The sequence below is a fragment of the Harmonia axyridis genome, chromosome 1 (assembly GCF_914767665.1).
Source record: "Harmonia axyridis chromosome 1, icHarAxyr1.1, whole genome shotgun sequence".
Lineage (NCBI taxonomy): Eukaryota > Metazoa > Arthropoda > Insecta > Coleoptera > Coccinellidae > Harmonia > Harmonia axyridis.
In genome coordinates, this window is record NC_059501.1 from 60420618 (window position 1) to 60445804 (window position 25187).

At 33.0% G+C, this 25187-nt stretch overlaps 2 protein-coding genes and 1 non-coding gene across 4 annotated transcripts; all 3 read left to right on the forward strand.

Annotated features, from left to right (window-relative positions):
* The first annotated feature begins 4012 nt into the window (after positions 1-4012).
* On the forward strand, positions 4013-6829 carry LOC123671039 (zinc finger MYM-type protein 1-like). Its single transcript, XM_045604681.1, has 2 exons — positions 4013-6298; positions 6394-6829. The coding sequence occupies exons 1-2, from the start codon at positions 4429-4431 to the stop codon at positions 6744-6746; spliced, it is 2223 nt and encodes a 740-aa protein (XP_045460637.1). The 5' UTR covers positions 4013-4428; the 3' UTR covers positions 6747-6829.
* A 5658-nt stretch (positions 6830-12487) lies between these two features.
* Positions 12488-12561, forward strand: Trnan-guu. Its single transcript has one exon. It is a non-coding gene; the product is annotated as a tRNA-Asn (tRNA).
* Positions 12562-15185: 2624 nt separating this feature from the next.
* On the forward strand, positions 15186-16857 carry LOC123671041. Of its 2 annotated transcripts, none has more exons than XM_045604684.1 (2): positions 15186-15402; positions 15462-16857. In XM_045604684.1, exon 2 carries the CDS (start codon positions 15554-15556, stop codon positions 16673-16675), a length of 1122 nt encoding a protein of 373 aa, XP_045460640.1. In that variant the 5' UTR covers positions 15186-15402; positions 15462-15553; the 3' UTR covers positions 16676-16857. The 2 variants fall into 2 exon arrangements, with proteins under 2 accessions (XP_045460640.1, XP_045460639.1); XM_045604683.1 differs by having other exon boundaries at positions 15477-16857.
* Positions 16858-25187: the final 8330 nt, after the last annotated feature.

The window sequence follows — 25187 nt, forward strand, 5'->3', positions numbered from 1 at the left end:
TAGCTTTTGGATCTAGAAACCATTGGTAATTCAAAATTGAGCGTGTTTCAATTGCTGGAAAATGAGACAAGGGAAATTGTCTGTGTAAAATCAATTCCGTTGATTCCAAAATTAAATAATAATAATAATAGCTTTATTGTCCAACAATTTAACCCATTTATAGGACAATGTGAATATAAATTACAAAGAATAACAAAAGATAGCATTGAAACAAAAAATAAAAAACAAAAATTCTACATGATTTAACATACATTCTCTGAATATAAACTACAAAGAAATTACAAAAGATAGCACTGAAACAAAAATAAAACATAAATTTCACATGATCTAAGATACATTCCCTGAAAAACAATGCATTATTGCCTTCTTGATCAAATTTCCCCTTGATGAGGAGAATATATCCTGGCCATCACAAAATGAGTTGAAGTTCTCACACATTTTTGTAATAGGTTTTTTTGCAGAATATTCGTTCGAGCTCTATCTGGCTTGAAAACAAGGACAATTCTTGAGTTGAAACTTGGAACGCTAAAGTTGACCTTCGACAATATTTCTGAACAATCAACATTAAAATGGATCACATTAAAAAGGAATGAAAAAGAAGCAATTACCTTTCTCATTTCTAAACTCAAATATCCAGTTCGCTCACACAAGATTGCACCGTCACACCCTTGAGGTGGATACACTCCATCAGTATTAAACAGAAGGAACTTCATGAATCTTCTTTGAACACTCTCAAGTTTTTACTTATGGCATTATATCATTTAAGGAAATGATTTTCCATCATTTGCAAAATGAATCTCATTAATCAAGCTAATTGATTTGGGGTATTTTTCTTTCTCTTACTATATTCTACAGCCCTTCTGTTCAGCTCTCCATAAATTGTATTCATTTTTGAATATTCAATTTCATTTTTGAATATTCAATTTTCAATTTCATAATCAAATATTCAATTTTCAGTTTCATTATTAGATATTCAATTTTCAATTTCAATTTTCGATTTCAATTTCCGATTTCAATTCTCGATTTCAATTTCCGATTTCAATTCCCGATTTCATATCTCGATTTCAATTCTCGATTTCAATTCCCGATTTCAATTCTCGATTACATATCTCGATTTCAATTCTCGATTTCAATTTCCGATTTCAATTCTCGATTTCATATCTCGATTTCAATTCTCGATTTCTATTTCCAATTTCAATTCCCAATTCAAATTCTCGATTTCTATTTCCAATTTCAATTCCCGATTTCAATTCTCGATTTCATATCTCGATTTCAATTTACGATTTCAATTCTCGATTTCATATCTCGATAACAATTCTCGATTTCAATTTTCGATTTCAATTCTTGATTTCAATTTTCAATTTATTCAATGCCAACTTTGGTACAAAATTCAACAGAATTCAACAGTGATAGTACAGTCATGTTTTCCATCTACAGTGGACTCTCGTTAAGTCGAAACACCACTAGAAAAAAATTTTCGTCGAGTTACGTATAGTTCGATAAAGTCGTAGTTCGAGTTATACAGGTCATTCTTGATTGAATTCAACACAGAGGAAACAAGATATAGAGGTCAACCAAATGAAAATTTATGTTATAGAGGTAAAGAATAGTGATATTTATCCCTAGAGTAGAAGTAGATCGTACTGATTTGATGAATTCACTGAAAAATGCATTAACAATAGAAAATTTCATAATGAAATAGACCAACGTCTCTCTGTGTTGACAAATGGCAATTGACAAATTCTGAATATTTCGAAAGGATGTCTAATGAAGGAGTCTGATTTAGACTCCAAAACGTCAAAACCGATAATTTATTCAAAGTGTTATTGTTCGTTTCTTTTTTGGCAACTTTTTTTTCAAACTGACAACTCCTGACAAATTTTTGCAATTATATGCGCTGAGGTATTTTATTCAAATTTTTTCAGCTTGTTTCAGCAATTGAATTTAAAAAAATTTCAATCTTCTGAGAGGTCTCTCAGAGGCTTGGAGAGTCGAGATAAAAAACATTAAACAAAAGATGTATTTTCCTAATTCCTTCAGCCTTTACAAGTCTTCGACTTATAGAGGTAACAATGGTAAAACATATCCGTGAAACCATTCCCAGTTATGTATGTATGGATATTTTTTCGGATTAGACAGGTTTTTCCAAAGAAATAAGAAATAATTTGAGTTATCGATAAAACGAGAACCCACTGTATTACAATAATCAAATTAATCATCTACTTAATCAATATCTACAGTGTGTACACTTATAAAACGGCCTAACTTCAAGGAGAGCTTATACAAGTGATTTGCAATAAAAAATGTCATATAACACATGGTCGAAATGTTGGCGGTTATTCTTCAATTTAACATTTCTTGATTTCACGCAATTTATCACTTTTTTCCAAAAAACCAATTATATCTTATTCATTTCAGCATCCTCATCAAATTTGATCATATATTCCGAAAGAGCATTAAATTTGCATTAATATGAGAAGTCATGAGTGGCAAAAGAGTTTTACTGACGAGTGTGGTGAGATGGTGAATATAAATTTTCTGAAGAGAGCGAAATAGGTTAGGTTTGGTTAGGTTAGGTTAGGTTAGGTCGTATCTCTCCAATCATTTTATTAATGAAAAACTATTAATGAGAATATGTTTTCTCTGCAGTAAAAACTTCTCCATACAGCAAGCTTTCGAACGACATATCAAGTTTTGTGCTAGCTACTTTCCTTCTGCTGTAATATCATGGCTAACGTGATGACAATGAAAGAGACGAAAATACTCAAACTTTAGCTAGCACAAAACTTGATATGTCATTCGAAAGCCTGCAAAATGGAGAAGTTTTCACTGCAAAGAAAACATATTCCCATTTAAAGTTTTTCATTCATAAAACGATTGGAAAGATACGACTTATTTCGCTCTCTTCAGAATATTTGTATTCACCATACTCGTCAATAGAAATCTTTTGGCACTCATGACTGCTCACATCAAGGCAAATTTAATGCACGTTCGGAATATATGTTCAAATTCGATGAGGATGCAGAAATGAATAAGATATAATTGGTTTTTTGGAAAAAAGTGATAAATTACGTGAAATCAAGAAATGTTGAATTGAAGAATAACCACCAAGATTTCGACCATGTGTTATATGACATTTTTTGTTGCAAATCACTTGTATAATCTCCCCTTGAAGTTAGGCCGATTTAAAAGTGTACACTCTGTGTAGTCTAGGTGCTTAGGCTATGCTAAGAGTAGAATACATGAGTTTTTGTGTTTCTTGCAAATGAGTGTTCGTATAATATGTTGATATCAACTTAAGTGCTATCAAGACATCCTTCAGTTATCATTATGAGTATGAAACCATGTTGTTCTCTTATATAGTAGGGACTTCAGTTGCTCTACCGCATTGATACTCCTTTCTGGAGAATCCAAGTGTATTTTAAATTCATGAGAATACAAAAAGGCGAAACATTCAACCAGGTATCTCCTTACGTTATCGATTCAATCATCACAATGTTATTTCACCCTACTAGGTCGATAACGAAAGGCATCTCCGACCTATGGTGATTCAGACTTTCAATTTAAACGATCGTTTCCTGACCACAAGCTTCATTGTCGGCTTCAAAGGCCTGCACTCAGGCGTGAATATTTCTCACCACATTATCCAAGTCGATTATGCACTTTACGTCCACCGACGGGTCCGAAGAGCTCGTCATGTTTGCACACTTAAGCATATTGCCATAATCAATTCTTCAGCGCCGAAGTGATACATCCTAATATACACTTAGAGTCCATAAAATCGTTCGACAATTCCCTTGCTCAAACTTTATCTGCGGGCATTATCTAAGATGGTTATATAATGCCGTTGCCGCCAGAACGGCCGCGCCGCGGTGTGGCGGTCCGCTGAACTACACACGTAATGGCCACTACGTGCCTTATCGCTTAACGACGTATACCAGGGCTGGTGAAAGAGATACACGGGAAAATATATGAGGTAAACGGTGTTGGGAATTGTGCGATCGAACCAGGGCCGTAGCCAGGGGGGGGCATTATGGGGCAATGCCCTACCTTTAATTTTCAATGCCCTACCTTAAAAAATAGTAACAATTTAAATAATATTCAAAGGAAATTTCATTATGTGACGTGAGGAAAAAATTATCACTCGCAAATCAATTCTGAATTAATCACGAGTTGTTAGAGATTGCGAACTACATCAATAGAGTGCACCGTGGTCATTGTATATATACAGCACGCTGTATTTTCAGAAGCACCTCATGTGCTTATTTTCTTGATTCCGCACATAGATGGCATTTGAAGTATGTATGGGACCTGTACTGGAATATACGCCCCTTGGTAGGGGGATCCCCATATAACCCAAAATAGAGTTTAGCGAAATAATTGTTTGTTTATTGAAGTGAAGTGAAGTGTTGATTGACTCATTTAGCGATGGATATAAGGACTTTCTTTACCAAAAAACGAAGAGTTGAAGAGGGAATTCATCACGATGAACCCCATTGCTCAAAACCCACTCCTAGTTCTATGGAAACTAGTTTGGCAAAACAGGTTGGTAGAAATAGAATTAACTATGGTATTCCTTCGGATATTGCACGAATCGGAGAACCGATAAAACAAATTATTTTAAATATATATCCCAAAGAAAATAATAGGGCCTTTGTTGCGGATTGGTTTAAGCGATATAAATGGTTGCAGTATTCGGTCGAGAGAGATGCTGCTTTTTGCTATCCTTGTCAACAATTTTTACCCCATGGAAGCAAACAAAGTTCTTATACTTCCACAGGATTCAGAAACTGGAAAAATGCCAGTGATACAAGAACTGGGTTTCCAAAACATGAGAAATCAATTCCTCATACACAAGCCATGGCGATGTGGCAAGACAAACTACGCAGAATATCTACAGGTAGCAGTGTCGAAACTTTGATAAATCATGAAGTTTTAGAAAAAAACCGGTATTACATGAAATCAATTGTTGAAGTTATACAATTTTTAGTTGTCAACGAGTTAGCTTTGCGAGGAAATTATGTTTTGGAGGAAAAAAAAGAACAAGGATTATTTCAGAATTTATTTGAATACACGTGCATGAAAGATCCGAATTTGAAGGAGGCTTTCAGCCATATACCACAAAATGCGACATATCATTCACCGGAAATTCAAAACCAAATAATTCAAGCAATGGTTCAAGTAGTACAGAACTCCATTGTCAAAGATATCAAGGAATCTGACGTGAATTGGTTCACTCTAATGGAAGATGGAACGAGGGATAAGAATAATCGTGAAAATATTGCTATAGCAATACGTTACGTTAAGGATGGAATCGTCAATGAGTCGTTGCTGACAGTTACAACAACTGAACATCTTGATGCAGCAACATTTACCGAATTAACTTTAAACACTCTTACGAAAAATGGCATTGATCTCTCCCGTATGCTAAGCCAATGCTATGATGGAGCAAGTGTTATGAGCGGAAAAGTTTCAGGAGTTGCGACTAGAATAGAGAATCAATTGGGCCGAAAAATTCCTTATGTCCACTGTTATAACCACCGCTTACATTTAATAGTTATCAGGACTATCTCTGAAATGACTTTCATCCGTTTATTTTTTGATCAATGCATCATGTTACATGAGTTCTTTCATCATGGAAAAATAGCTGCAATGTATGGTGGAAAAATAATTGGCAGATTACTCGAACAACGTTGGTCAGGACACTTGGCGGTTACAAAAGTTGTAAACGATAATTATTCAGAGATTTTGCTAACTTTAGATAAAATGAAAAATGACAGATTCAATGGTGACGACGTTGCCAAGAGTGTCGGCATCAAAAAAATTATGCTTAATTTGGAATTCCGAATGGCTATGGTTGTGGCCAAAAAAATACTATCCATGCTTCAGCCTGCAGATGCAAGTTTACAAGCCCGAAGCGCAGGATTGAAAGACGCCCTAATAATCATAAATTGCGTCCAAAATGAAATCACAAAATTGAGAACAGATGAAATGTATCATCAAATTTTGGAAGAAGCTAAATCTATGACAAGCATTGATTCTGAAAATAGGACTCACACCCAAAAAAGGCAAGTCAGAAGATCTAATCGCATGGATGACTACTTGATGTTTGACTCTTCCTGTTCCTCAACGAAACAAAATGAAGAAGATCAACCATTTAAATCTGAGTATTTCGAAACATTGGACATACTAGTTGCTGAATTACAGAGAAGGTTTTCAGACAACGATGATCTGTTAAATTCTGTAGCGAGTCTCGATGAGTTGGATGTGAACAAAATGGAACCTTTGAAAAATTTAGGTGAGTGTAAGGCAATTAACAAAATGATGTTGCTGCTTCTAAAATATTACGCTTGTTTATTCATATTCAATTCACAATTTAAATTAACTTTTCAGGTATAACAATTCCATCAAATGAAGAGGCTACAGTGGTTAAAGCTTATTTGAGTCGTCGTGAGGATAAAACAGAAGACATAGTGCAAGTTTTGTACAGACAGCGAGAGGCTTTCAAAGATACATATGAACTCTTTGCATCTGTGGCGACCATAGGATGTAGCACTGCTGTTTGTGAATCTACTTTTTCAACCTTAACTGCAATCAATAGACCTCAGAGGCTGTCAATGAGTCACGAAAGAATGGCAGGCATGGTATTTCTGGCCTTTGAAAAGAGAAGGACTCAGTCTGTTGATCTGAATGAAGTCCTTCGCATATTTAATAATATGACAAATCGAAGGATTCAGCTGTTTTGAGGAAGTTTTTTATCATCATTATATTAATCACAACATGTTGAAAGAAATAATATAAACTGAAGAAATAAATATTTTTATATATACATACTACCATACACTCAAAAGTAGGTACGATGAAAATTGATTCATCAGATCACATCGAGTACAATTTTTTACTTCTGCCCTACCTGTAACCTTCATTGCCCTACCTTAAATTCATTTCTAGCTACGGCCCTGGATCGAACATACGGGATCGTGTACCCATATGAGAGTGAAAGAGGTCATACGAGTTCTGTCCTAATCAAATATCCAATGCGTCTTGAACTATGGGTTTCGAGTGTTAACTTGCAAGGTTGTTACGAGTTTTCATATATTAGATATACTTTACCTATATAGGCGAGGAAGAGCGATACAAAAAATTGTTGACTTCTCACTTCAAACAATAAAGCATGTATAGAGATGAATCTCAATATTAGCAGAAGAAATGTGAAAGGGGCGTCATATATTTCAATGTATGATACAAGAGTATAGAGAAAAACTTCAGCAAAAACTGTGTCCCCCCGTATAGGTGTAGTGATTGGTTAGTGTAGTATATTTGTTTACAGAATTCTTTTTCTTCTTCTCGTGCCTTATCCTCATTGGACGTTGGCGATTACTATGGCCCATCTGATCTTATTTGCTGCATCCCGAAACAGGTCCATAGAAGTCATTCCTGTCCATTGTCTTAGATTTCGCAGCCATGATATCCGCCGTCTTCCAGGACCCCTTCTACCGTAAAGCTTGCCCTGCATAATAAGCTGAAGTAGGCTTTATTTCTGGTTTACAGAATAGGTTGACCTATTTATATAGAATGGCTTCTACTTCTTCTTCATCCAAACAAAATCTTTTCCTATAATTGCTATGGAAAGTAGCGTATTCTTCATAGCTTACTCAACTTCAAAACTATGTATTGCTCATACTGTGAGAAATATTATTCCACACGCTACTTTGCCCATATTTCGCTTGGTAGACCAATGAAATTGGGCTTTTGAGAAGTCGTTTCTATATGGAAACGCAAGAAACGAACAGATACTGTCAACGAAGGCAATTTTGAATTGAATTAGGTACCTACTTACTAGAATTATTCGAATTTGTGCAGTTGTAGGAAAAGCATAGTATGCAACATGTGGAGAATGTCTTTTTCTCACTCGTGTGTTTGCAGCACTCGCCTTTCAGGCTTTTGCCACAAACTTCCATACTCGTGAGAAAAGTTGGAATTTCCAATATAGGTACTATTTCCATTCTTCATTTCCACCAAAAGTCGACGCATATATAATAATTGAATCTGAAAAAAAGAAAGAAACAGATGAGTAGAAATATATTGGATCCGTTTCTACTCGATCCTCTTTGAGAATGGTCAGATTGAGTATCTTGGGATCCAGTATATTCCTACAATATTCTCGAAAACTTATCCAGAATCAAGAACACGTGTGCTAATAGTCTTATGTCAGTTCTCTATCGTAAACTAATTTTTTTTCCAGTGATTCTAGAGTTATCAGTCATGTGTTCCACAGGGTTTTCCAACAAATAGGTTTGAGTTTGACATTACAAAAAAGAATATTTTTTAAGATGAGTTAATGGAAGTTTATTTCATTATAAACACTAAACAGTAAAGAATACCATCAACGATGGAAAACGATATTAGCCATATGAACGCCACGGCTATGTTTGCAGCACACCATATCATTTCCATGAAATATTCGATGACCAATTCGCACAATTGAGGCTTAATATTCTCGATAACTTCTCGTGTTCCATCTTCAAGGTCTTGAATCGATTGTGAAGCATAGGCATCGAAGTTATCTTTCACGTGGCTCCAAAGAATAAAGTCTAAAGGTGTTAAATCACAAGATCTCGGTGGCCACGACCAGCCAACTTTTCTCGCAAAATTGCAATTATTACGTTGCTCGTGGAACATGAGCACCGTCCAGTTCAATCACACAACAAGTCTAAAAACCGCACAAAACAGTGATACGTTGATCATTATTGGATTTTCCGAACCCCAAATGCGGCAATTCTGCTTATTCACGTAGCATCCGAGATAAAAATGCGACTCATCACTGAAGATGATTTTTCGGATATCCGGATCGAAGAAATTACGTTGCTGGTGATAGACCGGCTTGGGTTCTTGTGTTACCTGAACAAAATACGGTGTTATTTCGTTTGTAGAATGCCTAATTTCCAAGATCGATGAACAATTGACGAACCTGAGGGTCCTGAGGTTTGTATACTTCGGGCTGCAGCACAGCAGCAGTTATCTCAGCTTAAATTTGCACCAGTTTCACTATTGCCGAACTGTGACTTCAAAAGTTTCACCATTTTGTAGTGGATGTTAACAGTTTTCAATAGTCAAAAGATGACTTCCGGTTGGGACAATTCAAAATGAACCTCTTATTGGAAAACTATTTATGAAAATAAATTAAATAACAATTTTAAAACAAATACAGATTTAATTTTATGTAGCCGTAAAATAAAAATGTTACAATCATTAAAAACGCATTTTAAATATTTATTGCTATTATATACTCGCGCTGTTGAGCACTGTCTCCTAAACAGACATGCACGAGCCACAGCAAATTGAGAGGAATGTACACATTTCTTCATATGGTAGTAAATTCTTTTCCACGAAGATGAGACATTGTAGTCATTGTAAAATTCCATATTTCTTTCAAAATCTTAGATTATTTCCTCCAAGAAACATCGGATGTTTTGCTATGACCAACTGATTCTCCGGATTTTCATCCTATTGGATATGCGGGAAAAAAGATAGGAATTTGCAACATCTTCTCCACCTGGCCCTGCTTTACCCAAAAGTTGCTCATTCAATTTTGACCATTCCTAACTATGAAAAGAAAAATGCTCAGGTACTGAATTCATTTGAATAAAATTCCTTGAAAATGATATCTATTATTTCACTCATGATGTAGGACAAATAAATTAAACAAAAAATTAATATTGTTGTTGCCTAAGCTATAACTGGCACCAATTTAGTTTTCATTCAAAACTGTATCTAAGAAATAATCTAAAACTAGATCTACCATTTGGTCTTGATGTGAACACGAAGCCATCAAACAGTAAACACATCGGTTTCTTTCTCTGCTCTGTGACAAGCTGATTGATCGGAGCAGGCCGTCAGTCGAAGAGCAACGAGCAATCGTATCGATGGCTTGGCGAATGACCTTGAGTTAATCAGGTGCTAGAGAGAAAGCTATGTACGACGCAATCACGTCTGACAGGCGAGTGACACCTGTCAAATAAAACCTTTGTCTGGCGCTGTACGGCGTACTGACATTATGACTTCTCTCAATGACCTGTCGTTTCAGCGATTGGATTGACGTGATCTTTTAATTTGGATACATGGATATCGTGATCATTTCACGAGTTTGGTTTTTTGCCGAGGGGTTGCTTTTAAGATGAGAGTTGAATCGAGTGCATTTGATCGCAGTTTTAAAACTGTAGATATTATAATGATATTGATGACTATTCCCGTCAAAAAATATCAACCAATCATATTAACGTATATGATACAAATCACTTAGCAACAAACCAATATTTTCGAATATCAACGCAGCGGGTATTGGCACATGTGCTTATGGTGAATATCTTTGTGACATTTTAAATCATCTGAAAAACATTCAATATGATTTCCAAGAAGATTTCATTTGAATTACAAATAGTATTTGAACGAATAAAATTGAGTGAAATTTTGTTCGGGAAATAGTTCTTCATATAAGTAGATACTCCCCTTGATTACCAAATTATCGAATATTTGAGTAAGTATTTGGCAAGCACTCGGGATATAAACACTGAGCATTGCCAGACTTATCAAAACGTAGATCAATTTTTTCAAACAGTTTGGGTCTCGTTTAACAACAAAGGACTAGCTGTATGAAGCAATAGTAGTACTGTTATGGTTTTTTCAGTTTCAAAATTAAAATAGAGATATAACTAATGATTACCTAATGATTACTTCCAAATGACAAAATTAAAATAAAAAAGATTCGAAGGTAATTTTTCTAAATTGAAATTATTTTTGATTTATAATATATTCAAATAAGAATTATATTTTGCCAAATATCTGTAATATTATTCAGAAGTAACAGTTGAAACGAAGAAGATTTGATTGACGAAAATTCCAAAATTTAAGTGACAGCAGTTTGACAGATAAAGAAATAGACATTAGTTCCATAGATTTGAAACAGATGAAGTTAGATCATCGAAGGCTGAAAGCAAGATTTTTTCGATCGACGATTGCGGCGAAAAACATCGGAACGAGACGTCAATAAGAAAAATCAAATAAAAGGCAGAAGTGTAAAATTGAAGGAAATTGAAACAGTTAAACAAATAATAATATAATAAGAAACTGGAAGCAGAAGAATATTATAAATTTGATAGAAAGTAGAACAAAGAAAATGAAATATTAAACATAACTCAAAAGATCATTGAATGCCAAATAATATAAGAAAGGTTTAGATGAGTTATTAATTACATAAATCAAGTTATTGTTGTCTTTTCTTCGAAAAAATATGTATAATTTCAAATTTGAATACTCAAACATTGAGTTGTGTGACAAGAATCCACCCTAAATTTCAAAATTTGAAAGAAATAATGAGTAATTATCCTAAAAAGATAGATTTCAGAAAAACGAAATGATATCAATTGTCGCCCCACGTTGGGTGCCATATAGATATATATTTTTTAAAGACAATTAAACAATAACTCAACTTAACTAACTAATAACTCTAAACATTTCTTATATTATTTGTTATTCAATGTCCATTTGAATTAAGTTGAATCTTCCCTTAAAAATTCCAATATATTCATTATACAAATTTCAGTTTCGCCTTCTATCAAACTTATAATATTCTTCTGCTTCCAGTTTCTTATTAGGTATATTATTATCATTCAGTTTCCTTCAATTTTACACTTCTGCTTTTTTTTGATTTTCCTTATTATTATTATCTAATTTTGAATTAATTATAAATCAAAAATATCCATATTCAGAAATATTACCTTTGAATCTTTCTTATTTCAATTTTGGAATTTGGAAGTAATTACTAGGTATTTTTTAGTTATATCTTTATTTTAATCTTGAGTCTGACAAAACCTAAGCAGTACCTATGAAAATAAGAAGTAAGTATATCTATATTTGTTTTTATTTTATATCAAGATAAACAACAATCGTTTATAGGTTTATCATGATATGATTCGCAGGCACAAATGAATTGATTAATATTAATACTGGACTTTGGATCAATCTTTGTACATATTCTTATTCTTGATTGAATAAAATAATTGGATTATCAACGAAAACATGTAAATATTTCTTGCGAATCCGCAGTGTTTATCTATCTAGGAAGGTACTCTATTTTGAAATAACTTGAGAGCAGTGTTTTCATTTGTCCAAAGCTAATTTAACGGACAGAGATCCATTTAGGCAGCTGTAGGCTGTAGGTAGGTTTTTAAGCAAAAAAATATTCAAACTGAAACAGGTATAGCATTCTTTGATATTAATTAATAACTGATCTAGTGCGAAAAATTCTATATAATGTAAATATCTACGAGCTTGATGAGTTAGTCCCTAGACTATACGAATTCAATCTAAAGAAAACTGATATCGACGAATGTCGAAATAACAAAAATCAATATAGGATGAAGAAATATTTTCAAAGTCTCTGTAACTCTACTTCAATAGTGATAGAAATTATCACTCAAGCAACTAAGCCTCCGTGGCGCAATTGGCTAGCGCGTTCGGCTGTTAACCGAAAGGTTGGTGGTTCGAGCCCACCCGGGGGCGATAATTTTTTTATCAAGTTGAAGATTTGCTCTGTGAATAAACGGAAATTTTGTACAACAATATCTATAACAGGTTTTCAGCATTTTCAACATCACCTTTTGAATCGATTTTGAAAATTTTAACAGAACATTATTAACATTCAAACTAACCAACACTCGACATCTTTTCCCTATTCAAAAAATTTCAGGGGTTTTTTCGGAACAAAATTTATTATAGAAATTCCTCAAAACAGAAGTTGACCTGTTTTATTTTCAATCTTCGAAAATTTTCTGCTTCTAAGTTCTGGGGGGGGGGGCAAATTCGTTGGGACACCCTGTATACAAGTACTACAGTATAAACTATATTCTAATCTTTCCTTAAAATAATTTCGGAATCTCCACCATTCTGAATTACATCAAACTTAGAATTATTCGCATTTTATTGGATTGTAACTGTAAATGGATATATTCAAACAAGTTTTATGGGATTCAGTCAAGAAATCATCTGCTGTAATTTCTGCAATTTCTACTTATTTGCTAAAATATCATCAATACCTACCTATAAGAGTAAAGGTATGGTCAAGAAAGATTTCTGCACTAGAAAATTATCAGCTCTATGGAAAAAAGAGGCGACTCTTTTCCTCAAAATGTCTCGATAATTTTGAAAACAATTTTTTTTTGTCTTTGAGACAATACCCAATACCAAAAAATATTAGGATGAAGATGCACCCCATAGAATTGACGAAACAAATTATAAAAGTGGTGAAATATTGATATTTATCGGTGAAAACGATCTTTCGAATTTCGTGACCATACGATTGGACATGACCAAAAAAAAAATTGAAATTTATATTGATGACAAAGATCTACAAGTTGAATTTCATGAGAAAATTACTTGAATGCATACGAATTTTAACAAGCTCGCATAAGCTCTTCAATTTTTTTTTTTTTTTTTGATGCACTCTCTTTATACAGGAGTAGGAATGACCGTCAGAATATAAACATATACTTAATATCCTTCGTACATAAATAACAATACCAACGTCTCATCACGAAATCATCTCAGAAATTGGGAAGAATCAACCATGCAAATAAATGGAGTCTACGTGAGAAAAACCCACTACAATCTTGGGAAACGTGATAATTTTGCATAAAGGATGAAGGCAGCGGATGAAGAGAGCGAAGCGTTTAAACAGCTGTCAGTCTCGGACAAAATGAGCGATTTTTTTCTTCATTTTATTCAGTGTAGTTGCGAACATTCTGCGACGACTATGAACATGTTCAGCAGTTCGTGAAGGCGATTTCAAAGTGTGCAATTATGAAAATGATCTGCCTCCGTTTTGACAGCAAAACGGCAGGTCTACGTGATTGCCGAAGAAATCATACTCATGTGGTTTATTTAATCAGTTTCTGAAGAAGTTTCTCTTCGAAGAAAATGGGGCATTGTTATAGAATCCAGATTAATGACCATTTTCAAATATATTCATTGTATATTAATCATTAGCACGATGCTAAAGGCTACATTTAAATGTTTGGTTAACATACCAACCTTTCGACTATTACGATCTCTATCGTGGATTTTTGTTAACTTTGTCTTTCATAGGAGAGTCTTTTCTTTTTGTTATTTGAAATTGAGCTCTTCTTTCTGTTCTTTCATAGTTTATCTATGGGAGTCTTTTGTTGGTAACCTGAACACATCTTCAACACGGTTGTAGTTGAAGTCAACTAGTTTTTTTAGTCCATTCAGATTTTGACTTGCTTTTTCAAAAACCTTCTCGTCCTTGCTCTTCAGAAAATCTTTCACAGTTTCTCATTCTATGTCTCTGCTGAAAGAAATATATAAGTCAAAGACTCTCCCTGTATGTTATAATATTACAATATAATAATATACATATATAATTAGAGATTCACGGCTTGGCTTGAGTTGCAAGCTACTTGGCTTGAGCTTGACTTGATTCCAAGTCAAGCTCAAGTCAAGTTGAAGTTTTTCAATCTCAACACAAGTATTTATTTGTCAAGTACTTGAATCATATGATTTTTAGCAGTTTTATTGTATAGTGTCACATCAATAAAAAGAATGATGAAATGAGAAGAAACCTTGCAAAAAACACTATAAATCCTAACAAAATAAAAAATAATTGAAAAATAAAGTTTCCTAAAATTGAAAAACTTCCAGGCTTTGCTTGATTTCATAATTTTTCATCCAGGATCTAAGACACATATGGCATCTTATAGATTTGTCGCCTAACTTATTGCGGGTTTTTGAAAGAGTACTTCTGGAAAATTGTTTTTCAACAGGAACTTAAGATGCTGGCGTTGATAAAAAATTCTTGGCCATTTTGGCCAAGTTTGAAAAGATATTTATGAAACTACCAAAATCTACCAATAGATTCCATAGAAATAAAAGAAAAGAAATATGAGAAAACTACTATTAAAGTCACACTGGCGAATGCTGCCCCTCGGCGCTTGAGGAATCCTCTTATTTAGTCTAAGCGCGTATGAAATTGCACAAATATAGGTATGCCGTGCGACGCGTGCATATCAAGCTCAAGTAAAATCAAGTAGCAAGTATGTAATTTTTCACGAGGTTGATTTTCAAGTCAAGAATATATATTCCTATAAATAATACTAAATATATCTTATATATGTAAGGAATTTCCTCGATCTGATTGAATTACGCGAGTAGTCAGGTCAATGAATCAGATTGCTTAATACCAATACGGAACGTTGTTAAATTCGCAAACGTATCATCAGTATGATCGATGAATTCATTCCGAATACAGTGAGTTGCAATATTGTGAAATTTATCTAACGACAAATTAGTGAATAAGAACATTGAATGTTGTTTCTTTGTTATTTACAGGTAGGATTAATATTCTAGATCATGTATGTAAGTGTTAATAGTGTATATAATAATAAAAGCTTTGTTATTTACAGAGAAACACAGCTGTTTTTATTACAACCAGAAAGATACTTAATAACATTATAAAACAACATTCTGGTTTTAAATCACTATGGAAAAGTTGAAGTTCACATTCAAAATGCTGGCTGCTTCAGATGGAAAGTCAAATGTGCTTTGTGTGACCAGAATAACTACAACGGATGGAAATACATTCAAAATCCCAAATGAGTATTCAAATGCATTATTACATGTAGAATTACTAAAAACTGCGGCATATACAAAAATCAAGAAAACTTGCTCACAAAGAGGCCAAACAAGGAGAGTGTGGGTGAGTTTAACAAAAGAAATGAGAAATACTTATTTCGATGAGGATGGAAATATCCAGTTTGAAAGCGTATACTTAGAGGAAGTGAGTGAAGAAAGCAGTGACACAACTACAAGTACTAGTGCTCCAGAACATTCATTAGAAAAATTATTAGAGAAGATACTGAAGAAAAACCAAGAAAATAGTGGAGAGAGAAATGTGGGTAAATTGGCCACAGAATTTACTATCGGAAAATTTGATGGAAAAAATGCAAATGCAGAGCAATGGTTAAGAAGTTTTGAAAAAGAATGTGAAAGATTCGAAATTGATGAAAATTGTAATAAAATAGAAATTTTGAAATCATTTATGGAAAAAGTTGCTGCAGATTGGTATGATTGTACTCTATTGAAACTCACTATCACAGCAGAATGGAATGATTGGAGAGAAAATTTTTGTAAGACTTTCTCATGTAAAGGTTGGTCTCCAATAAAATATGCAATAGCATTTAGATATCAAGCGGGCTCACTATTAGAATATTCTATGAAGAAGGAAAAATTACTATTACAAGTAAGAAAAACTATGGATAGTGATACGCTTGTTGATCTTATTGCTATGGGTTTACCCAACTTCATATTAGACAAAATTGATAGAGAAAAAATAGTAAAATCTGAAGTTCTACATAATGAATTGAATAAATTAGAACATTTAACCATGAAAAAAAATTCAGAAGTCAAAAAGTTTAAGCCTGACTTTAAAGGAAAAACGGAAAAAATACCTTGTAAAATATGCAAAGATAATAACAAAGGAACAAGATTTCATCCCGAAATGGAATGCTGGTTTAGAGACCCAGAAAAGAAAGGTAACAAACTGAGACAAGTAAATAACTTAACTTTAGATGTAGAATTAAGTACCGATGATACAAAAAACTAATCGTACCACCATTAATTGAACTCAAAATTAGGTTGAATGATATTTTGGAAATACCTGCAATTTATGATCCAGGATCAAATGTATCATTGATAAATGCTAAATTGATTAATGTAAAGACAAAAAATGGCTATAAAAAGAAAACTAATTTGAGAACGATTAATGGTGTTCATGTAACATATGGTATGGTAAAATTAAAAATAAAAATATTAAATATAGAAAAATATGTAAACGTGTTCATAATCAATAATGAAAATTTCAAGTACAATTTCCTTATAGGCCTAGATTGTATTCAAAAATTTAAGTTGATACAAAATGAAAGATTAGAGATATGTAGAACAAAAAGATTCCGAATCTAATATATTAATGAATGAGTATCAAATTAATTTTAATGAACATGTAGAGATAAATACTTTTAATATTTCAATGAATCATTTGAATAATATTGAAAAAAAAGTTATAACAGATTTAGTAAACAAATATAAAAATATTTTTGCTAAAGATAAGTACGATATAGGTACCGTAAAAGACTATGAAGCAAGAATTGATCTCATAGTAGATAAATATTGTAGTAAAAGGCCTTATAGATGTACAATTGATGACAAGAAAGAAATAGAAGTACAAATATCTCAATTACTTGAAAAAAATTTGATAGAAGAATCATATAGCCCTTTTGCTGCCCCGGTAACTTTAGCCTTTAAAAAAGATGAAAATAGAAGATCAAGATTATGCATAGATTTTAGAGATTTAAACAGAATAATAGTCCCTCAATCACAACCGTTCCCATTAATAGAAGACCTAGTAATCAAAACAAGAAACTGCAAATTTTTTTCAAAGCTTGATATTAATTCTGCTTTTTGGTCAATCCCTTTACGAATTGAAGATAGAAGAAAAACGGGATTTGTAACCCAAGAAGGTCACTTCCAATGGACTTGCCTACCATTCGGATTAAAAACATCTCCGGCCATTTTCCAAAGAATTCTTAGTAATATAATAAGAAAACACAAATTATCAGAGTTCACAGTTAACTATATAGACGACATTTTAATATTTTCAAAATCCTTTGAAGAACACATAGATCATTTGACACAGTTATTAGAAGCAATCATGAAAGAAGGATTTCGATTAAAACTCTCGAAATGCACATTCGCACTCGACTCAGTACAATATTTAGGCCACATAATAAAACATAAGACGATCTCGCCAATGAAGGATAATTTAATATCGATAAGAAATTTTCCTGTGCCAAAAAATAGAAAAAATGTTCGACAATTTTTGGGTAAAATTAATTTTTACAACGAATACATACCAAAAAATGCAATAACTTTAGACCCACTACATAATTTACTGAGAAAAGGACAGGAATTCATTTGGTCAGAAAAATGTCAAAATGTATTTGATTATATGAAAAATTTTCTTTGCACCCAACCAGTTTTAGCCATTTTCGATCCAGGCTTACCGATTCATATATATACAGATGCAAGCTTGCAAGGCATAGGTGACGTTTTGAAACAACCACAACTGAACGAAAATAGTAAAACAGAAAAACCAGTAGCATATTTTTCCAAGAAATTGAACGAATCACAGAAAAATAAAAAAGCAATTTATTTGGAATGTATAGCAATAAAAGAATCCGTAAAGTATTGGCAACATTGGCTTATAGGTAAACACTTCAAAGTATTTTCAGATCACAAACCTCTAGAAAAGATTAATTAATATAAAAGCTAGAACTGACGAAGAACTAGGAGATCTCACTTATTACTTGTCGCAATTTGACTTTGAGATAATTTATCGCCCGGGCAAGGATAACTTAGAAGCAGATTGCTTAAGCAGAAACCCGGTGCTAGACGCTGAAGAAGAAGAAGAAGACAAGATAAAAGTGGTGAACTTAATAAAATTAGAAGATATTTTAGAAGACCAGAAGCAGAATAAAGATATAAAAATCAATAAAAATGGACTGAGAATGGACAGTGAAAATAATTTGTGTTATAAAAAAGCAAGAAATAAAGAGAAAATTTTTCTGTCAGAAGAATTCAGTGAAAAACTAATTAAGGACACACACAATGAATTTGGTCATATTGGAATAAATCAAATGAAAAACAAAATACTCACTCATTATACAGCAGCAAATATATCAGAAAACATAAGAAAAATATGTAGATATTGTGAGGTTTGCATAAAAAATAAAACAAGAGGACAAAACAAAATTGGCTTAATGTCACATCTTGGGCCCGCAAAAAAACCATTCGAAATAGTCTCCATAGACACAATAGGTGGATTTGGTGGCTCAAGATCCACGAAAAAATATTTACTCCTCCTAGTAGATCACTTTTCAAGGTATGCTTACATATTAACATCGAAAACACAAAATGCAAATGATTTTGTTAAACTAACAGAAAATGTACTAAAAGATCACGATATTCAAATACTTTTGACAGATCAATATCCAGGTATAAACTCTAAAGATTTCAAAAATTTTTTAGTGAAAAAAGGGATTACAATGATTTTTACAGGAGTTAATGCACCATTTTCGAATGGTTTAAATGAAAGACTCAACCAAACCTCAGTAAATAAGATAAGATGTAAAACGAACGAAGGAAAAAATAAGCATGCATGGACAACTGTAGCTCATAACTGCATAGATCAATACAATGAAACTGAGCATACAGTGACGAAATTTAGTCCAAAATATTTATTAGAGGGCGAAGATACATCAATATTACCGAATGAACTGAAAAAAAATAAAAATTATAATCAACTAGAAAACGATAGAATGACTGCATATAGGAATAGTATAAAATATCATGAGTATAATAAGAAATTATATGACAAAAATAGGAAGGAGTTCGACTTTAATGTGGGAGATTTAGTGTACATTGAAAATGGCAATAGAATGAACCGGAAGAAATTAGATGAAGTGAGAATCGGGCCATATAAAATTTTGAAGAAGATATCGAATTCAATATATGAAATTGATATAGGACATAAGAAATCAGAATCAAATATATTTCACATTTCGAAGCTCATTCCAAAACCTTGTTAATGAAAACCTTAGCATATACTTAAATATAAATTTATATAATTTTTGCAATATTGTAATTCACGCAAAATTTTCTTGTACCAAAAAAATTTTTGTCTTAAGGGGGGAGATGTAAGGAATTTCCTCGATCTGATTGAATTACGCGAGTAGTCAGGTCAATGAATCAGATTGCTTAATACCAATACGGAACGTTGTTAAATTCGCAAACGTATCATCAGTATGATCGATGAATTCATTCCGAATACAGTGAGTTGCAATATTGTGAAATTTATCTAACGACAAATTAGTGAATAAGAACATTGAATGTTGTTTCTTTGTTATTTACAGGTAGGATTAATATTCTAGATCATGTATGTAAGTGTAAATAGTGTATATAATAATAAAAGCTTTGTTATTTACAGAGAAACACAGCTGTTTTTATTACAACCAGAAAGATACTTAATAACATTATATATATACATATATTAAACATTTTGATAGAGATTATAAAATATTAATGAAAATTCGAAATGAGCACGCATAGACAGAGTCGTTCAAATTCAGTTTTATTCACATGTAAATTGGTTCAGGTTAATTTGTAACATTAGCGATTCAAGGTGATGAATCAAACATCATTGTGGAAGTGGTTTAACCACTTCATTTTGACATCTCATCCATGTAACATCAACGAACGATTTATTAACCTGTCTGAATCGAAAATAATGAGACAGTTGGATGCATAATCTAAAATGAAAAATTTGGTCTCTATCTCAGAAAAGTAAACAAGTACAGTTACTTGTTTGTGCTTATAATGGAAAATATCCCATCGTTTATTTCGATACGACGAGCATATTTAACTGGAACTAATTTTAGTAAAATTATTTGTTCATTTATATTTCATCGAAAATTTCTATAATTATCTTTCCAATACAAAGAATAATGACTCAATTAGAGTTGCACAAGTTTGATTTGAATGTTTGAGATTGACTTGAGTTTGACTTGAAATCAAGTCAATCTTTCTGACAAATGATTCAAGTCAAATCAAACTGGACAATGGTTCCAGGTTTGAAAGTTCAAACTGTTTGCCAAACTAGTTTGGAAGAGTTTGAAAAATAATTCATTTGGTAGATATACCTTGAATGGGTAAAATATTCATGTCAAATATAGTAAGTAGGTACAATAAATACCTACATTAATTAAAAAAAAAATACATTATTTCAAATTTTTTTTAATCCACTCCAACTTGTTACCACAAAATTCTTCTTAAAGAGTAAAGACCGTCCTTCAGTACTTCTTACAATTTGAGTGAATGCTGTTAACAAGAACAAGAGCCTCCTGCTAATGAAAATAACAAGTACAATAAAACAAACCGCATATGTATTTTGAACTTTAAGAATAAAGGAGCTGCCTTCCAAAAAATATTTTGACAATTTTGGATCCAACGTTTTATGTTGTTAATACCACAAATACTACTTGATCCAGAAGGTGTTGCTTCCTGCCAAAATTCAACTTCATACAATTTTTTGTGGCTCATCATCAAATGTCGTTAAACAACTAGTTCCACTATTGGCATCTTATACCGTTGTTATTTATTTTTAAATAATTTGCACATTCCAATTTTCATTGTTTTAGAATCGCCTGTCGCAAATCAAAGAAATTTGTATATTTATTATTCTTGTTGATTAATTTTTCCTCGTCTACAGATTTTTTCTCATAGTTTTTGGAGGAGGTAATCCTCAAAATCAGACTCAATTTGTTCTGGTACGTAGGTATTCAAAGCTGCATGAGCTACTTGAAAAAGTTCAGGTTCAGATATTTCGAGTTCAGACACAACGCAAAACAAACATCAAAAAATGAAAGAAGCCAAGCATATCCTTCTAAATATGAACTATAAATAATCTGCGGAGTCGCAGAGCACAGGTTCAGACAAGTTACGCAATATGAATAAGATATTCAAACTTCAAACTGTTTGAAGAAGTTTGTTTCAAGCCAAACCTAAAGATATAGAAATCGAGTCAAGTCAAACTTTTTACATGAAAAGTTTAATTTTCAAGTCAAGTTTGGGGTAAAATCAAACTAGTTTGACTTGTATGCATCCCTAATAATGCGGCACCTTAGATGGTTTTTGATGTTAAATTTATCCATATTTTGTTGTAGGTGACTGAATTACATTCTTATTCGCTACTTGAATTTTCACACATGTGATTTTTGTTGATCAAGCTTGAAATGCCGCCACTAAATGTTGGCGCCCTAGGCGACTGCCTATACCCTTCCTCCACCTAGCGACTGCCCTGCTTCCACCTCAAAATTAAAAAAAAAACATTCGTAAAATTATAACAAGAGTCAATCTGTCACATGTGGAGAGTAACCGATAAAAAGGTTCTCCCAGTAGACTAATGGAGTAATGTTCGATAATTTTCCCATTCGAAACTATCGGTAACATCATTTGTCCAGATACGAATGGGAAATATCAATAAACTTCTATAAAAGTACGGGATACAATAAGCCATCAATTGCATCGAAAGTAATCGTCATCGAAAACCAACAATACATACATCAAAACGAACATAAGATAAATCGCTTAGATGTAGAAGTCTAATAGACGTTGATCAAGCATAATAATTGGTCAATCAGCCTTTGCGGTATTACATGAAACTTTGATTACAGTCATTTCAAGGAAACTGGAAAGTACTGTTTCTGATATGAACGCGCGTTAGCTTCCGACATGTTTGTCGATTCGAAGACTGACAACTAAACTTTATGTCACTTAGGAGAAGACGTTTCAATTATTCATGCCTTAATGATGGAAGATGGCCTTTAATAAGTAGTAGGACTTGTTCAATTGGAGATCATCGACCAACGACTTGGATGGAGCGTTCCTATGCATGTTTAATGATGATGAAGGGATTACTCTATAATTTGTGAAAATATAATGCGGCAGCTTGGAGAATATTGTTTAACGATTTTCAGGGGAACTGTTTAGTAGCATGGCGTCAATTCAATGTTCGAGAAAAAAATACTAAATGAATTTCCAATAAGAGGTATTGTTTTGAATAACCCACTGTCGGGTAGCTGTCAACTTTGAGGCTGTCATCTCTTGACATTTGACAAATACCATTACCATAGAGTAATAAACATAGATAGAGGGAGTACACGCAATTTTTACATATCCCCAACATGGTTAGATTACGTTGTCGGATTGTGATATATTTTCAAATTCACAATTTTACTATATCGATATGAATGTATATTCTATTGAATGAAATATATTTATCTTATTCCCTATTGAATATGCAAATTTGAATATTTGGAATCCGATATTTTTCCTAATTGTCGAATTCATAATAAGCAGAATATTTATTATTTTCTGTATCTACCTGCTGAAATCCAACGTTTGGCATATTTTGCTCTCCTAGTGTCATCGGTTGTTTCACGTCGTTTGGCGCGCTTGAAGTTTGTTTTCTGAATTTCTGATATATTTAGGTATTTATTTCAATATATTTTGAGTTAATATGAAACATTGATTCACTATGGGACATAAGAAGTGCGTTTTTTGAGAAGAAACTCATGAATTGAGTGAAAAATCGTATCACTGATATGTTTTCATTTCCGCGCGCTTCATGTCATATTTGATAGTTCAAATTGAGGACAAAATTTGCTTACTGAAAATGACATATGCTCCCTCTATCTATGTTTATTTTTCTGAGACCATTACTATGAAAATTGTCGCATGACTCGCATGACAATTGCGCCTATTGCTGACGTATGAATAATGGATATTCTTTGCACATGTTTTCATTGTTCATATTTCATTATCTGTTTTCTTGTGTTCACCGTGAAGAAAAGAAATGTTACAATACATACATACAAATGTTGTGTATTCAAAATACACAAATACAATGACAAATGACAATGGCGACTGTCGTGATTGATGAAAAACATTTGTTACCTATTTGCTCGATATGAATTTAACTACTTGAACTGTTGAATTATCATTATATTATTCACCTATCCTATCTGACAATTGTTAAGCACAATTTTTAGCGATATCTGTTGGATAAGTTATGTATCAATAGCTCAATAGCTTATCCGAGACTTAGCCAAATGTGAAACAAGTCCTAAGAAGATAAATTATCCATAGGAGTTCAGAGGTCTTACTACTAGAATTTTGGAAATACATATTATACTCAGCTTCATACTCAAGAGGGTGATTTTTATTAAAAAATTCTTTCATACGAATTGTGACATTCTGTGAAATTTTCCGCATTCCAATATGCAAGTACCTACCTAATCTGTGAAGATGTCATTCATTTTCCAAACGAATTCATCGTTTGAATGACCAAACACTTTCAGAACCTTAAAAATATGTTTTCCCAAAAACTAGCATGTCTTCCGCCAATTCCACTCTTTTGCCTCTTTCGACCTGTCCTCATTTTAATTGGGCCTCCAAACAGACAGTCCTGCACGAGCGTTTTTTTACCTGCTCGAAATAATTACACATCGAAATTTCTGCCTTTTGTAATATACATATCTCGGGGTCTGGAATAGACCCATCCATTATGGGGCATATCTGATATTTTAATTTATTTCGACTTCTTCCATCCAACAGCTGCCCTTCGAGCAACGTATAATTTGGGCGAATTCTTCTTCCATGATGGCTTCCTTCTTGGGATTCGACCTTGCGATGGAGAAATGGGAGTTTTGGAACGCGTAGATTTATGTATGGGTTGGTTTCGGACGATAAAATGTAGGTTATAGGCTGGGATTCGATTGCATCTTTGTGAAGATTCGGAGAAAAAATATTTTCTCCTCGACTGCGTAGAGAAAAGTTATCGACTGTATGATTGAATTAAAAAGAGTCTGCTCATTTCAACCTGACTGTTTATCCCAATAATTGTTGTTGTCTCCTGGACTGATATATGATCTCGCTCTCCTTATTTCGAATTTGATCACAAAACGTTAGTTTTCCTGTTCTGGTAAGCATTTTGACATAATTTTATTCTATCACTTGTGATGGAGGCAATATTATTTATTCTTTCGATTTTTTTTTCACATTTCGAAATTTGACATTTTGGTGACTATTAGTAATTATTTGCTTCATTCCAGCCAAAAATTCTGTATTATACCACTATTATATAACTCATGTTCTGGTGAACCAATAGAATCCGTAAATTTCTCATAGCTACGGCGTATTGATAAGTGAATATACTACTTAACGACGTGATATAATTGTTTTGGTGTTTCGCCTTCTGCCATATTGTGATCATTTCCATAGCAGCATTCTTGGACGTTCGCCAAAAAATGAAAATAAAGCTCAGTAAAATATCATTGAATTATCAAAAGGCAGTGCTTTGGTTATAGTTATCTATACGTCTCGTGAATCGGTGTATAATCGAATATTGTCTATGCGTTTTTTCTTATTGTTTTGGTGTTTCGCCTCCTGTCATATTGTCATCATTTCCATAGTAACGTGCTTGGACGTTTTCCAAATAAAAA